The sequence below is a fragment of the Thunnus thynnus genome, chromosome 13 (assembly GCF_963924715.1).
Source record: "Thunnus thynnus chromosome 13, fThuThy2.1, whole genome shotgun sequence".
Lineage (NCBI taxonomy): Eukaryota > Metazoa > Chordata > Actinopteri > Scombriformes > Scombridae > Thunnus > Thunnus thynnus.
The window spans coordinates 31,652,602-31,670,242 of NC_089529.1; the positions used below are offsets into that span (position 1 = coordinate 31,652,602).

At 39.8% G+C, this 17,641-nt stretch overlaps 1 protein-coding gene across 1 annotated transcript in view; it reads right to left on the minus strand.

The window, feature by feature from the left end:
* The window catches only part of LOC137196218 (NLR family CARD domain-containing protein 3-like), a 51,345-nt gene extending 37,052 nt beyond the window's left edge, over nt 1–14,293 (minus strand). The window contains exons 1-2 of the mRNA XM_067609082.1: nt 13,714–14,293; nt 13,339–13,440 (exon numbers count right to left, since the gene is read on the minus strand). Coding sequence (XP_067465183.1) covers nt 13,339–13,427 — 89 coding nt within the window. The 5' untranslated portion in view covers nt 13,428–13,440; nt 13,714–14,293. The remainder of the gene's footprint in view (nt 1–13,338; nt 13,441–13,713) is intronic.
* Between the last annotated feature and the right edge of the window lie 3,348 nt (nt 14,294–17,641).

Consider the following 17,641-nt stretch of genomic DNA (forward strand, 5'->3'; position numbering starts at 1 on the left):
TTAGCCTCGGCTCTCCATGTGGATCCAACCGGAGCACCGAGCCCCGGTTTGTTATTCAGGTTAAAGCGAGAAGAAGCAGCGGGTCTGTCGGGCAGCTGAGTGAAGTGCAGCCTGCGGAGGAAACACCGGGACCGTCAGGGTGAAACAGTCCGCGGAGGAGCTGCTATGTTCGGCTGCACAGATAGGAAACCCCTCGGCTGACAGGAGGTATCACTCTGTCTGGAAAAAAAAAACTTCTTTTTGGTTTATAACGGCGGTTGTCAACCAGCGTATTAGGTGCATTACCGCCACCTTCTGCTCCGGGGTGTGGACCAGAGATTAAATCCTACACATTAATCCTGTCTGTCTAATAAACTCAAAGAAAACTACTGCTGCACCCACTTGGCAGGTTCATTAAAGTTTGAACACTGAGCTCCTGAAGTCCAGTCTTCCTGAGTTCTTCCTTCATATATTGTCTTTATTGATCATATTTAGTACAATCTATGCTTGCATGCATAATAGTCTCCTCAGCCAGCTGGAAAAAATATGTGCATATATCTTATATATGACGTACTTGATATATTCTCAATACCAAATACACCAAGTTGGGACTTGTGTACTTGCTAGTTCAGACTTGGCAAGTTGGACTCAGTAGTACAAACTTGTGAGGACGAGAGGACGCAGTAGATCATTCTGCAGCTGGAACAGCAGCAGCTCAGCTTCAACACACCTACCTGACTGTACTGTGACAAAATAATCTCAACTCAAAGCTCCACTAACACTTTTTATCTCACAAAACAAAAACCTCACTGACAGAGAGATGCAGTAAATGATGTTATTCAGTCTGTAATGTAGCTATAATAAAAATCTAAACTGTTATGTAGCTTAATAAAATAAATGAAATGAATCTGTTCATTTGAATCCATGTATATGTGTGTAAATGTGGTGATATGTGTACATGTGGAGCTCCAGAGGCAGCGCTGCTGTTCTGTCCAGTAAAAACATGAAGCTTCACTTTACATTCAGACAAACTAATGTTGCAGCTACAATTGTTAGATTTCATGTGTGAGACCAACATTTATCTTCCAGAAGGAATTATATCATATATCTAAATGCTGCGGAGACATTAGAGCCAGCGGTGAATCAGCAAAGAGCTGCAGATCAGTTCATGGATCATGTTCTCCCCGGGATGACCACATGTTGACCGGCCGATCATCTCAGGAGTCGGGCTGCTAGCAGCTGAGATGAGCGGCTGGTCCAAACATCTCCCAACACATCCCAGCAGGTTTACAGACTGGAGTTACTGGGATAAACTGGCCACATGTTGGAATCTACATGTTACTTTCTCTCCTGAAAACATTAAAAATGAATAAAGTCACATATTAATAATCCTACAATTCAAGTTACAACAGCTTTTAGCCTGACTCAAAGTCTCCGCCATTGCTGCCGGTTGGTGTGAAATGCATTCTGGGATACTTGGATGCTTTTCATTACGCTAACGTGTCTCCTGGTTTCTCTCACTCGCGTCTCTTCTCCCAGCGAGGATGAGAGAGACGTGAGGACGGAGGAATTTAATTTATCAAACGGGACGTCGTCGCTCACTCCAGCATCATTTTGAGGAGACAAGTTGTCATGACGCACTTCACCCTAAATGTCAAATATGAATAAGTCAGCAATAGAAATGACTAAGTAACAGTTTAAACTCTAAAGTTTGCATTTAAAATTCATGTACAATGAATGAAGACTTTACACTGTTACTTAATCATTTCTACATATTGATAGCTGGAAGGAAAACAGCTGATAACTGCTCCAGTGTTTAATCATTTGATTATAGATCTATAGCAGCGTCTGTCTGTCACAGAATGAGACACAAACAGACAATTTAAACCTGTTAATTACTGAAAGAACAGAACCCACATAAAGGAACAATAGAAACAGCTGCAGCCTGCAGAATATGTTTAAATAAAATGTTGCTTATTTAGTTTGTGAAAGTCTGACGTGCTTTTCAGGCTCAGGATGGTTTTATAGGAGACGCAGCTGTGTGACGTCATGTTTTCCTGAAGGAGCTGAGACGCTCTGAAACACAGAAGAAGAAAGGAGAAGCCTTTTGCCTCATGAAGAGAAATAGTAGAAGGTTTTAATGATTGATTCATGATTCAGTCATCTTTATTTTATAAATAAATAGGCTATGATCAGCTGCTGTTGTGCTTTCATTCCTTCTCCACAGGTAGTTTCCTGATCTGCTGTATTACAATAACAGCCGACTGTTTACTGTCCCGTCAGATCAGCTGACCAATCAATACACACTTTGGATCAAAGGGGTGTTGCCGTCCGTTAAAACACTTCCACTAGGATACACCTGTGTTTCCTGGCTCTAAGCTCCTCCAGGAGCCTCCTCTCTCCTCGCTCCTCGTCTCCTCCAGGTGCATTTAAGGGATCGGAAGATCCTCCATGATGGCGGAGAGAGATCGATTTCCGGGTCACGGAGGAGAGAGGACGCGAGGAAGCATAGAGTTAGCTTAATGAAAAGCACCCACATACATCTCAAGTCTCTTATTAGAAAGATTTGTCTTTTCATGATGTTATTTCCTCCATTAAACTGTTTCTTGCTGACAGACAGACTCTCCCTGACTTTAATTTGATCCATAATAACAGTTCAACACATTTATATTTTACATCATTTATCCTCATTTACATTCAGTCACATGTGAGGCTGAAAATTCCTGAGCGTCGGGTTTGATATGAGTTACATCATTTCCATTTTCCCTGAAACATTTAGCCAAATACATATTTTCCAGTGTTCAAAAGACACTCTGATCATATTCTGGGTTATTAAATAATGAATTCACTATCAGAATATCAAACAATACAGATGCAAATAATCAATAAATAATATAAACGCATTCTGTGAGTAGAAATGGTTCCTGTGCCTCTGAGCAGGACACAGTATAAATGCAGAATGCAGGTTGTTATTTATGTTTGTTAAACAGGTAACAGCTGCAGAGAGGAAACAGCTGCTGCAGTGATAACTGTGAACATTTATTAGTATTAATCAGAAGTTTCTACAACTGTTAAAACTGACTGACAGCTGATCAGCTGTGATCAGCTGCCGCCGTCATCAGAAACGGACGTCGCTTCATGTGACACTTCAGAGGAAAGGACGTCTCATGTCTCTAAAAACAAATGTTCTCGTTTCCTCTCTCCTCGCTTTGTTTCCTTGGTTGCATCTCAAGTCTCTTAAATTGCATCCACGTTTCCCTCACTTGCTTCTTTTCCTTGCATCTTAGTCCCTGTTTACACCTGGTATTAACATCTGTGTCAGGTGATCCGATCACAAGTGGACAGTTCCAAGTACGTCTGTTTACGCCTGGTATTAACATGCGTCTTGAGTGACCACTTGTTATTCGGATCTCACTTCCTCGCTCTATATGCAAATTAACACAGACATCATTTCTGTTTGCAAAGACTAAATTAGTTCCTTTTTAACTGGCGGGAGGATGTTGTGGAAATGTTTTATCGTTGCTCAAGAACCACACAGAGACATAAAGAAAGCATTAAACATTGTTACTTGTTGACGCAGTTGTAGACGCTGTACAATCCATCACACCATCAGTAACAATTATACAAATGTCCAAACACAAACAAAAATACAATCATCTTGTATTTTTGGAGAGAAAGCATGTTGTTCAGCTGGCCCTTTCTCTAAAGATTGTTAACCCAAACCAGACAGCTTTATACCTCTCCAGAATGAAAGCTAAAACAGTCTGGTCCCTAATAGACACTTCCACAAACTGTTACACCTTCTTACAAACAAGTATGGTCATACGATCTAACAGAGACCTCATGGTCAACCAATAACTTCAAACATGGACATCCTTCAACTTTAGCTTGTCTAGATACCTCATGATCCACACAGTCTCTAAAACAGCAGGCTTAAGACAAAGATATCTCTAGCTAACCCCAGAGGTCAGCAAGCAGCCCTCAGATAGAAACAAATTCAAGAGTTCAACTAGACTAGGAGCAGGATTTCTTCACCAGCATGTGTACCAAAATGACAATGACATTACATCACATTCAGTTGACAACAACCACTGACCCCTTAGTTTAAAAACATTTGCAACATATAAACAAAAGATTTATAAAATGATAACCTACTATTCAGTTTTCTTTCACAAGGACCGGGGGTCTGTGTATCCTCCGTCCAAAGCTGTGTTCAACTTGTTTGATAACAGGTTAAACAAATATACAATGCATTGTGCCCCCTCATGAAAATCAAATGCCCGTCCTATTGATTTACTCTAGCGCCGCGTCTGAACATATATAATATATATATAGTTATATCAGTGGCGGCTGGTGACTCAAAATATTGGGGAGGACAGGAGAAAAACCAACATGGAATCTCACAACAAACCACATCAAACTATATCATTGTTCCCCAGCTGATGAAATCAGAGCGGTGGGGGACAGTTTTATATGCCAATAAAACAATTTGCTTTCAAAAACAAAAACCCCTGAGTGGTGAAAAGGCTGCTTCTTTAAAGACATTTAGCATATACATATTGTTTCTAAACAAAGAAGAGCTCATTTTAGCCGTGCAGTGGTTCACAATGTGTCATTTTACCAACAAAGTTAATTTCAAATTTATAGTATTGTTCTATTGTGACAACAGATTTATGTTCTCATCAGAAACAGACAACATATCACATGATTTACACGTGTTTCCTGTGTATTTTCTTAGTATACAGAAATATATAAAGTACCACAAAGCTTATAATGTGATACAGGAACAGATCAGTGCTGAATACTAGAAAGACTGAACACTAAAAACATTCACAGATCTAAAAGTGTAGGTTCACATCAGAAAGTATTAATGCATGTATCAAATACATGACTTACACACTCTGATCTATATGCATCACATATAAAATATAGTCTACAAAGCTGACATGTTAACACTTGTTATTCTAGTTACTTTAAGCTTATTGCTCAATATACGACTCAGCTTAAAAACCAACTGAAGAAACTGTCACAACAAGCAGCCAGACCTCCTGCACACTCATTCACTAATCACACAACATCAACAGGTGACTGAACAACCACTCAATTAAAAACTGGATCAATTCCACATGAATGAATGAGTCCAGACAGCTCACTGTAACTTCAACAAGCAAACTACCCACAACACATTATATGATCTCTGCTGCATTCTGGTTAAGGAGATAAATTCACACAACAGCCACACAGAGACATTTAACCATCAGAGATGAAATTAGCAACCAAAGAGACAGAGAGAGAGAAGCTGTATCTGACTCACGTTATCTGATGTCTTCTTCTTTCTATCATGGAGATGAAGTATTCATGTCATAACATCCATTTGTGGCTGTTGGTCATCTTGTTTGTTAGTTAACAGAACTTTGTGGCTGCTGGTTAACCAGTCTGATATCATTAGCAACAATGACAAACAAGCTAACTGCCTCTATGGACCAGCCTCCTCTGATAATATATATATATATATATATTATATATTATATATGTGTGTGTGTGTGTGTGTGTGTGTGTGTGTGCGTGTATATATATATATATATGTATGTGTATATATATATATACACATATATATATCTGTGTGTGTGTGTGTGTCTATGTGTATGAATTTTTTGATCAAGAATATATAAATATATATATATATTCATCATCACAGAATTCACACCTTCCTATAGATAGCCCATTGGCTCACAAAAAAAATAAATAAATAAAAAATAATAATAACTTTAAAAGTAGGCCTACAAATAAATTCAATATGGAAAGTTGGAGGAGTTACTCTGGGCCACCGGGAATTAATCTCATTCTTTTCTTAAAAAAGCTTTTTTTAATCAACAAAGAGCTGTGATAACAATCATCACACAAAAACAGTAAAGAAAAAGTAGAAAAAGTAATCTCATTTATTTTCCTAGATGAACTGTTTCATGACGTCCTGTTTAAACATTTCCAACAGTTGATGGGCCTGAAACTCTCCCAGCTGATCAGTTCATCGGTACAAACAAATAACAGCTGCGTTGAAATAAAAACTCTAGAGGACTGTGTAGCTACATGACAAAGCTTTAGTCAACAACGAGTCCCAAACTGCATTGTCTCATGAAATCAGCCGATCACAAAGCTTCAGATTCTGATTATTGCACAGTTTATGGCTGATCGAGTTTACTATACATACACACATTATTTTCTTTACATTTCAATGTACAGTACAGTATGTTGTTCCTGATTGTAACCACCAATCTTCAGTGCTCTATAATATTATACTGAATATAATTTATGCCATGGCTTTAGCTGGCGTCTTCACCATAGTAACGGTCGCTGAGGATCATGGGTAGGCTAACGTAGCTGCTTCCACTATCGTCCAAAACTGACAAGAAAACTTGATTTCTCAGAATCAAAGCTGAAATAATTAAAACGGATGGTCACAACCTTTCATATTGTTGAGTTATCAAGGACACCTTCTTGTTTAGTGTTGAGAAATGTTAAAGATATTAAAATCAACAGTGAGGAAAATACTCATACGCAGTGTGTCCTCTCCGGTCCGACCACCAGACTGGTAATATTAGGAAAAAAAATGAAAAGAAGGATAAAATCTTGTGATTAAATGTTGAGTGATGTAGCAGTTATAGTTTAAAAATGAATAGCATATGAGAACAAACAATACAGCCTCTGAGCTCCCGAGTCCCAACTGACAGAAAAAAATGTGCTGCAGGAACAAAACCTGCTTCCAATTGAAATACATTAGTTTGAAAGTTGTGTTGACTGTCACGAAATAAATGGAAAAATCGTGTCAATGTACACAAATAGATAGATTAAATTACATGACTATTTCACGAATATCTGTGAGACTGAGTTGGTCCGTATCTGAGAGTGTGAACCTGTCTGTCCATACCTGAGAGTGCCCAGTCTCCAGTGTGGATCCTCCAGTCCAGCAGAGAGCAGCTTCTCTCCCGACTCTCCTGGATGATTGTAACTCAGGTCTAGCTCTTTCAGATGGGAGGGGTTGGAGCTCAGAGCTGAGGCCAGAGAAGCACAGCCTTCCTCTGTGATCAGACATCCTGACAGGCTGCAGACACACAAAACAAAACACGTGTCACATGATCTGAGATCACTGCAGGACTGGAAGGTAGTGTGGTTATTACTTTCATCATCAATATGTTTCTGTAATCTTTAGAGTTAAACTTAATACTTTAAATTCAAATGGCCAACCACAGTAAGGTTTGTATTGTGAGGCAGTTCCAGCTTTCTGTAACCTAAGTCAACATGATGTTAGCGTCTGCTAACTCTTCACTGCTAAAAATAGGTCTAAATAAAGAATAGTGAAAGAAGAAGCAGCCACAATGAGCTGATAAGATGAAGAGCTGCAGGTGACAGCTCTGACTAAAGTTTGTAAGAAGATCAAACCTCCCACACGTCACAGAGGTAAATGACTCCATCTCAGATGCTCACAGTTGAATACAGAACAGGAATCCTAACTAATGTGGCATTTAAGGACTGAAGGTTGTGGAAATAAATGTAAAAACAAGCAAACATTTCTGATTCCTTCACTCACACTCACTCACTCTATTTCACACAGTTTCAGTAATCATCCAGAGTTTTAAGGTTGTTTGAAACAAAAGGAGCATTAAATTGTGGTTAACCACATAACAGCTGGGGTGCACTGTCATATCACCATGGTGATGAAAAAGCACTATCATCCCAGCATAGATGCTGCTCTGAAATTAAAATAAACTAAAACTATAACTGTTACCAAAACACTGTTCACTGAATAACTGTATGTGTTTTATTTTGGGCCAGCTACACAGTTCTTCATTCAGTTTTTGAATCTAAAACCCCTCTCTGGTATTTCAGGAGACAGAACAAAACAAATGAAAATATATTAGTAGAAAGTTACTCACAGGGTCTAAACACACAACTGGTCTGAAAAAATAGTAGAGAAAATGTCCAGGTGTTTATCAACTCATATAAATCATAGTTTAAATGGCGATCAGTTGAGCAGGTTGATGAATTCTGACCTGAGAGTTTCCAGTCTGCAGTGTGGACTCTCCAGTCCAGTAGACAGCTGCTTCACTCCTGAACTCTGCAGGTTGTTGTTACTCATGTCTAGCTCTCTCAGACTGGAGGACTGGGAGCTGAGAACTGAGGACAGAGCTGCACAGCTTCTCTCTGAGAGGTTACAGCCACTTAGTCTGGAGAACAAATGTGGGAAAAATACTTAAAAATTAGCAGTATTTTTCTCCCATCTTGAATATATTTCTTTGAATATCTTTTCAATAAATCAATAAATCAATCAATAACTATCTGTGTACTTACAGAGCTTTGTTGGAGGCTTTGACCACTGGCAGCAGCCTCAGAAGAGCCTCCTCTGAAGCAGAGTATTTCTTCAGGTCAAACACGTCCAGATCTTTTTCTGATGACAGTAAGATGAAGACCAGAGCTGACCACTGAGCAGGAGACAGTTTATCTGTGGAGAGACTTCCTGATCTCAGGGACTGTTGGATCTCCTCCACTAAAGAATGATCATTCAGTTCATTCAGACAGTGGAACATATTGATGCTTCTCTCTGCAGACAGATCTTCACTGATCTTCTTCTTGATGTACTTGACTGTTCCCTGATTGGTCTGTGAGCTACTTCCTGTCTGTTTCAGCAGACCTCGTAGGAGAGTCTGATTGGTCTGCAGTGAAAGACCCAGGAGGAAGCGGAGGAACAAGTCCAGGTGCCCATTTGGACTCTTTAAGGCCTTGCCCACAGCGCTCTGGTAGAAATGTGGCTGGGTGTATTTTTGTTTAGTTTCAGACTTCTGGGATGTTGTTTGTTGTTCTGCCAGCAGACTGACGCCAGACTTGATAAATGTAAGATGGACATGAAGAGCAGCCAGAAACTCCTGAACACTCAGATGGACGAAGCAGAACACCTTGTCCTGGTACAGCCCTCTCTCCTCTTTAAAGACCTGTGTGAACACTCCTGAGTACACTGAGGCTGCTCTGATATCGATGCCACACCCTCTCAGGTCTGATTCATAGAAGATCAGGTGGCCTTTCTGCAGCTGCTTAAAAGCCAGTTTACCCAGAGACTCAATCATCTTCCTGCTGTCTGAACTCCAGTGTGGATCTGTCTCAGCTCCTCCATCATACTTGACCTTCTTCAGTTTGGACTGAACCACCAGGAAGTGGATGTACATCTCAGTCAGGGTCTTGGGCAGCTCTCCTCCCTCTCTGCTTTTCAACACATCCTCCAGAACTGTAGCAGTGATCCAGCAGAAGACTGGCATGTGGCACATGATGTGGAGGCTTCGTGATGACTTGATGTGGGAGATGATGTTGCTGGCCTGCTGCTTGTCTCTGAATCTTTTCCAGAAGTACTCCTCCTTCTGTGGGTCAGTGAACCCTCTGACCTCTGTCACCATGCCGACACACTCAGGAGGGATCTGATTGGCTGCTGCAGGTCGTGTGGTTATCCAGAGTCGAGCAGAGGGAAGCAGTTTCCCCCTGATGAGGTTTGTCAGCAGCACCTCCACTGAGGTGGACTTTGTAACATCAGTCAGGATCTTAGTGTTGTGGAAGTCCAGAGGAAGTCGACACTCATCCAGACCGTCAAAGAGGAACACAACCTGGAACTCTTCAAACCTGCAGATTCCTGCTTCTTTGGTTTCAGTAAAGAAGTGATGAACAAGTTCCACCAAGCTGTACTTTTTCTTTTTCAGCACATTCAGCTCTCTGAAAGTGAATGGAAATATGAACTGTATGTCCTGGTTGGCTTTGTCTTCAGCCCAGTCCAGAGTGAACTTCTGTGTTAAGACTGTTTTCCCAATGCCAGCCACTCCCTTTGTCATCACTGTTCTGATTGGTTCATCTCTTCCAGGTGAGGCTTTAAAGATGTCTTCTTGTCTGATGGTTGTTTCTGGTCTGTCTGGTTTCCTGGATGTTGTTTCAATCTGTCTGACCTCATGTTCATCATTGACCTCTGCAGTCGCTCCCTCTGTGATGTAGAGCTCTGTGTAGATCTGATTCAGAAGGGTTGGGTTTCCTGCTTTAGCAATCCCTTCAAACACACACTGGAACCTCTTCTTCAGGTTAGACTTGAGTTTACGTTGACACCTGCCAGCACGATTCCCTGAATGAACACACAGGAAATAGGATCAATGAATGAAGCAAATATTTAAACATTTAATTCCCTCAAAGAATGAGTATATAAAATGTATTTTCCTCCATCTCTTGAGACATCAGTAAATTCCTCAGTTACCCATCATGTTAAATCTTTATAGAAATCCTCTTACTGCTCTGCAGACGGTCAGCCAGCTCCTCCTTCTTCATTCTCCTCAGGAAGTGCAGTGTGATCTTCAGAAATGCGTCTCTGCTGCTCCTCCTCTGCTCTTCCTCCTCACCGTCCAACACCTCCTCATCCTCCCTCTGACCCTCTAGGCATTCTGGGTAATCTGGACTCAGAACCTTCTGCATCTTCTTCAGCTCGTTCTTCACAAAGGTGAAGATGTTCTCCTCCAGCAGCTGGAACAGAATATTATGTGAATGACACAATCAAACTGAAATTATGAAGCAAACATCAGATCCATGTTGGACAGACTGACAATCCACTGGTCTACAAAGTGCAGCATGGAGATGATTGTGAACAGAATAGATGTAAAAGTAGTTGTTGTACATGTACAGACCATAAATATGGAGTCCAGGTGTGTTTGATGCTGCTGGGCAGACTGACCACTGGGAACCTCTGAGCTCTCCTGGTCCACTCTGTGGAGGAATCATGAAGAATGAGCTCACATTATGTCTGTCCACACAGAGACAAACACAAGCTAAAGATCCATCAAGTGATATTTGGATGTGAACAGAGAATCAGATGACTCCCTGTAGTGGTAAAGCTTTACTAGTCCTGCTGATCCCACTGAGAATCAACAGCTCAGTCTGTTTGTAGCTTTCAGCTCAGTGTTTTGCTTCATCAGTCAGTTTGGTTTAGTCTCAACAGCTCTGAGCAACCCTCCATACAGCTCTCCCTCCCTCACTGTACACTGCTGAAGTGCCCTGGAGCAAGGCAGCTACAACCTCCAGCTGCTCCAGTGGAGCTGCTCAGTGTCTGCTTGTATCAGACTGGTTGAACTGGGCAGTTCCCAGTATGAAAATGACATTCAGATGTGAGAAAGTGAGAAAGTAAGTAGGTGTCATGTCTGAGGTTTTTGGACGTCTTGTGCTTGAGCAGGTTGAGGAGTATTTAGTCAGATACAATATGTTGTATGAGCTTCAGTCTGGCTTTACAGCAGCAGACTCTACTGGCACCTGTCTTATTCATTTGTTTGATTTTATTAGACAAAACCTTGATGGAGGAAATTATGCTGACTTGCAGAAAGCTTTTGACACAGTGAATCATTCTGTACTGTTGTCAAAGTTACAGTGCATGGTGTTTGGACATACTGCTGTGAAATGGTTTATTTCTTACATTACAGGAAGAACTCAAGTCTTTGATGTTGAAGTGGTTCTATCAGAACCTCAGGATATTACATGTGTGGTGCTGCATGGTTCTATTTTAGGGCCTCTTTTATTTCTTATGTATATAAATGATACGACAGCTGCTGTGACATGCAAGCTGCTGCTGTATGCTGATGATTCTGCATTACTGCTATCTGGGAATGATGTCAGTGAAATTCACAACTCTTAGTAATGAATCAGAAAGTGTGAGAGAGTGGCTCATAGATAACAAGCTTTCAATACATTTGGGTAAAACCCAGTCAATCCTGTTTGGAACAAAGACGTCAAGAACAAATACACTGAAAATCTTTTGTAATGGAACTGAAATTTTATAATATTTTGTGTCATATTTAGGAATAATATTGGACCAGTCACTGTCCTGTGAATCTGTTGTTGATAAAATATTATCTAAGAGTGGCAGCAAACTTCAGTTCCTGTTTCACAGACTAAGACTCTTTTTGACTTTTCTGTTGAGAAACTTCTCATGTCCTCATTGGTGCAGCATCAGTTTGATTCTGCCTGTTCTGATTGGTTCAGTGGTTTGACATCTACATTTAGGAACAAACTGCAGGTGATGCAAAATAATATTATTCAGTATTTATTAAATGTATCCTGTTTAACTCATGTTGGTGATGAATTCAGAAGTGAAGGACTGCTGCCAGTACAGCTCAGAGTAGAACAACTGAAGCTGCATCATATGTTCAACATTATCAATGGGTTTGCTCCTCAATACTTCACAGATAACAATGGAACATACTCAGCATGGCTATAACACCAGGGCCAGTGTGTGTTCATATAAAGTCCCTCCAGTGAATAATGTAGCCAGAAGTTCCTTTTTTTAAGCTGCTGCCGTGTTGTGGAACAGCCTCCTGTTACACATCCAGCTGTTAAAAATGAGAGGAGCTTATAGAAGTCAGGTCAGGACTTATTTATGGAACATGGTCACAAGTTTATACTGAAATCTGCAATTCCATTTTTACTTCAGCCATCAAATTGTCTTTGTTGTACTTTGTGTTTTGATGTGGGCGTTTATTATTTTATTTAATTTGTGGTGATTCAGTTTTATGTTGTATGTCTTGTGTTTTGTCTTTTAACATCTTGGGTCCATGTTGGAAATAAGTGTTTTCACTTTAACATGTTTTTTATGTCTGTAATGTTTAAATAAATCATATCATGTCACTTTTCATATGAACAAGTGAGTGCAACACCATGAATGTCTTCCAGGAGAGACTGTCTGAACATGTGATCTGTTATCTCCATATTTAAATGATTATCACGTCTCCTCCCTCTCTATGACGGCCAGCTTTTCACTGATGTGGTCGGACAACACGTCGTACAAACCAGTTCTTTTCTAGCATAACCCGGCGTTTACTGTCAGTTACAGCTTACATCTGATCAGCAGATGGATGTCCTCCTTTAAAAGTAATGAAATCCTCCTTCGACCGGTCGCTCTTAAAGGACAGACAGCTGGGTCCAGGTCCAGGAGAGTCTGGTCTCTGCTGCTGGATCCTGAAACAACAACAGCTCTGATAAATGTGCATGTTGGATAGAAATGAAAAGTCTGTTCAGTCTTTGCAGCTTTACATTCTGACCCTCCATCAGCAGGTTGTCCAGGTTTAAAATTTACAGGTTTCCCCATGGACCGGTCACTCTTCATGGACACACAGCTGGGTCCAGGTCCAGGTCCAGGTCCAGGTCCAGGTCCAGGTCCAGGTCCAGGTCCAGCAGAGTCTGGTCTGTGCTGCTTCTTTGTTCTTCAACACAACACACACAGAGCTTTGAGTGTGAATAATGATGGTGGAGTGATGTGAGTGGAGAACAGTGATGGACAGTTAGAGATCCTCATCTCACCTCTGAGCTTTGGTCTGGCTGTCATGTTCCCCACACAGAGAGCTTTTAGAGGGAGGGACTCCCTCCTCTCTGTCCTCACACTGATCCATAGTAGAGAAACACCTTCACACAAACACAACAACAAGCTCATTCATTACAACAAGCTGCACACCACACCAGCACTGCAGTTACAACAGCGTCATTCTTGATTCAACCACCAGATGGCATCAAAGTAAGACATTATTCTTCATTTCCACTGAGGTTTAATGTTTAATGTTGTACCTTCAGAAGGTTCCAGTTCTCTGTTGGCTTTTCATTTACCACTATAGAACACATTTAATGGAGATGAGCTGCTGGTGGAGTCAGCTGTGTGGCAGAAGAAATAAAAATACTCACCAGGTGAATTCAGATCCACATCCAGTCACAGAGTCTTTGTAGCTTCACCTGCAGAGGAAACACAGAGAGAGAAACTGCTGCTGATTCTCCTTCATCAGTCCTTCATCATCAGTCTGAGGACTCTGGTTTTCTATGGAGTCATTTGTACTTCTTGCTGTTTTAATTAGAGATTGTACTGAATGACACTTTATTGATTAATAACAGTTAAAACTTGTGAAGTTTGTCAGACACTAAACGTGTTCTCTCTCTTTTATCCCCGAGGAGATTAGAAGGAGCCACAAGATCACATGAATGTTTGTATTTCAGAGCATCAATGCATCATATTTTTATTTACATTCATCTTTATTTATGGTTCTGTTATAGTTGCTACAGCTGTGTTATATTCTATTTGATCTTGTGGGAATGTTGTCTGTCAATCAGTGTTAGATTATAAGGATCAAAGTACAGACGTTTCCATGATTTATGGTTGAATTAATGGAGCATCATCATCATCATCATCATCATGTACAGTAAAGATTAAAACAGGCAGAATAAGAGAGAACAATCTGTCTGACTCAACACTAAATGCAGTTCTGTACAGCAGAACAAAGATCTTCCTGTGATGAGGCATCACACTGTAGTTTAAACTCCGTCATTATTCCACAAACAGAGTTTACTGTGTTTTGATGACAGTGATTCACTTTGTAGTTTATATAATGTGACATTGATTTTATATTGATATAGTATAAAGATACTGAATGAAGGTTTGGCAGCAACATAAACTTTAGTTTCTATTGCTGCAGCTCTTAGCTTGGTTAAAATACTGAATATCATCAATGAAAAGATGTTTTCAACAGTTTGTCTGTGATATAGTTTAGAAAGATTCCAGAGAATATTATTTAATGACTTTTATTAGCTGTTAATCACTAACCATACCACCTGTGAAACAAAGTCTCCCTCACTACCAGCATGATACTGGTTATTAAAACATGCACCAGTTTAAAGGTGACTGAATGGGGCGACCCTTCATACTGACACTAAACTTCTCTGACAATGAATAAAATGTTTTACACAAACAAACTCAAGACTGTTTGAAACCGTTTGAGTTCATTTGATGTCAAACTGTCAGAACATAATCACATGACTGTGTTTAAGTGCAGTTAGTGACGTGTTGAAAGCTGATAAAATGTGTATCTGTCAGGTTGGTGAGCTGTTGTTGACTTGCTAGCTAGTGACAGTGTTCCTAATATAACTGCAGCACATTTTACTGTTTGATGAACAATAAATTCACTGCAGAACATCTATTAAAACATGGTTTACTTTTACTAGTCAACATTAAACACAACTAAACAGCATATTATTAATAATCTATTTCATTCATTTATGAAAAGCAGCAGCATCATACATTGAGCCTTTAACACTCAGTGTCAGCTGTGTATTTATTTGAGTCTCATTTATTATTATTGATGCACATATTTCATGTTATATGCAGGTAATTTTTCAGAGTAACAACAGACAGGGAAAGGTTGACTGTTGGAATTAGTGTTAAAATAGTGCAGACGTGGAACAATGTGTGGCACAGGGGTAACATTCATTAAGACCTGCATTATTGTCTCTGATGCTGTGAAATACACACAGTGATGGAGGAAACTCAACTGCAGTCAAATACAACAGTTGTTGAAACAAGTAGATTGAAGGTCATTTGTGAGGTTTGTGATGTCACTATTCTTCAGCCAGCACATGGTCTCAGTTGGGTGTTGTGTGTTAGCAGCGACCCACGCTGACACAGTTCTATAGCAGCTAGTTTAACTGACATGCTAACATCCAGCATTTCATTCAAACTGAGCAGAGCAAACACTGACAGGCATCTTTTATTCTCCCTCTAAATGTTCTTGTTGCTGCATCATCTGTAGATTCTCTTTACATCATAGATGCTTTCCAAGCTAGCAGCATATGAGCTGTCTGAGGCTAATGAGCTGCTAATAGAACCCTCTGAGTCATTTTTTACTGTTGGGTTAACTGTTATGTATTTTGCTCTTTATAATTTTAATCTTGTGGTATCTGTCTTCTATATTAACTACTGACAAACACCTTTGTTCTCACTCTTGTTTATTGTATCTCATCTTTTTCTGATTTATAATATTATTGGATTTGTTTAATATTGATTTCACATTTTTCCTCCATTAAAGCTCCAAAGGCAAACTGCTGTCTTCAACCTTTACTGGAAGTGTGTTGTGTAACTAAACACTTAGTGAGGACAGAAGAACAGTTAAAAGAAAGAGAACAGCAGCTTCTCTCACACACTTGGCTTCCTGGAAATCACAGACCACCTCTGACGTGACTGATCAGATCATAAATAGTCCAAAAGTTCCAGTTGAAAAAACTTTATAACGTTAAAGGTGAGTCAACAGGTTGTATAATACAGGTGTGTCTGCGTGTCCTTACATGACCATTAAACCTGCTCATTATATCAGGTTAATGATTAACAGATATTCACATTAACTGGTGGAAACTACTGATCTGATTCTTGATTAAATGTAAACTCAACAATACAACAAGATTTCCACTGAGAAATGATGGAAAAATGCAGGATGAATGCAGTAATATTTAGTAAAGGCTCAGCACAGGAAGCTGCTGACACTCATTTGATCTGATTGATCCTAATTAACACGACCAGCAGTAGCAGCCAACAAAACAATTATAATATAATTATAATTAATTATAATTAATAAATAGAATTAATGAAATAATTATCTTAGGAAAGGATGAATATACGTGTAACTACATTAATATTTGACTCAGATTATTCAGTGTGATGGACGCACACAACAGTCCAAACCAAAGACAGTAACACACAATTTTGACCTTAATTGTCTTAAATCCTTGAAAATAAAAACTGTCCTGAACATGTTCAGGAGCTGCAGAGATGGAACATACCACTCTGAGAGGGGGGGGGGGGGGCAGAATAGTCCAAGTGCTGCTGGTCCGTTTAACAACTGTACTGGATTGTCTTATATTGTCCAGGTGTTTGTAATAAGTTTCTCTCCTCTATATATGAAAATGAGCTCGACTAAATATCAGAAACATCTTTCAAAGTAATTAAGTCCAAAACAACAACCACAGAACCAATGAACCTCAACAAAACTTAACACTTATGGCATCACTGTTGTATTTCATTGTATTATTCAGGTGTTTCTATTTTTCTGGCCACTTAGTGTGTCAACAGGCTGAATTTTGACTAATGAAGCTTTTCCAGAGTTTCCTCTGATGTTTCTGTTGTCTAAACAGCATCTTGTTAGCAAAGCTAATTAGAGTCAAAGAGGATTAACGAGGTTTCAAACCTTCCACCAGTATTCAACAAAGCAACATAATAAATCACTACTAGCACCATCTCTACTGGTGTCACATCATTTTAACCCCCACTGACACAAACATGATGAAACCTGTTGCTTACGTTACCTTTAGATGCTGAAAATCATTTTCATCAAGCTGATGAGTGAAGGTGAAATTAATCAGCAGCTTCAACCAGGAAACCAAACGTAGGAAGAACAAACATGTAACTCACAGCAGGAAGATTTCAAATGTCAGTTGCTTCACAAACAGTCTCAACTCTGAGTTCATCTTTAACCAGAAGTGACTGTAAAGAAATATGATCCCAGCACAGCGCTGACCTTTGGAATAAAGAACCTGGAACAGCTAAAGTCAAACATTGACAGACTGTATAAATCCTCATCAGATGGTGGAAATTTTCCTCATTGGAAAGAGGCACAGAGACATAAAGAAAGCATTAAACATTGTCACTAGTTGAAGCAGTTGTAGACGCTGTACAATCCATCACACCATCAGTAACAATTATACAAATGTTCAAACACAAACAAAAATACAATCATCTTGTATTTTTGGAGAGAAAGCTTGTTGTTCAGCCGGCCCTTTCTCTAAAGATTGTGAA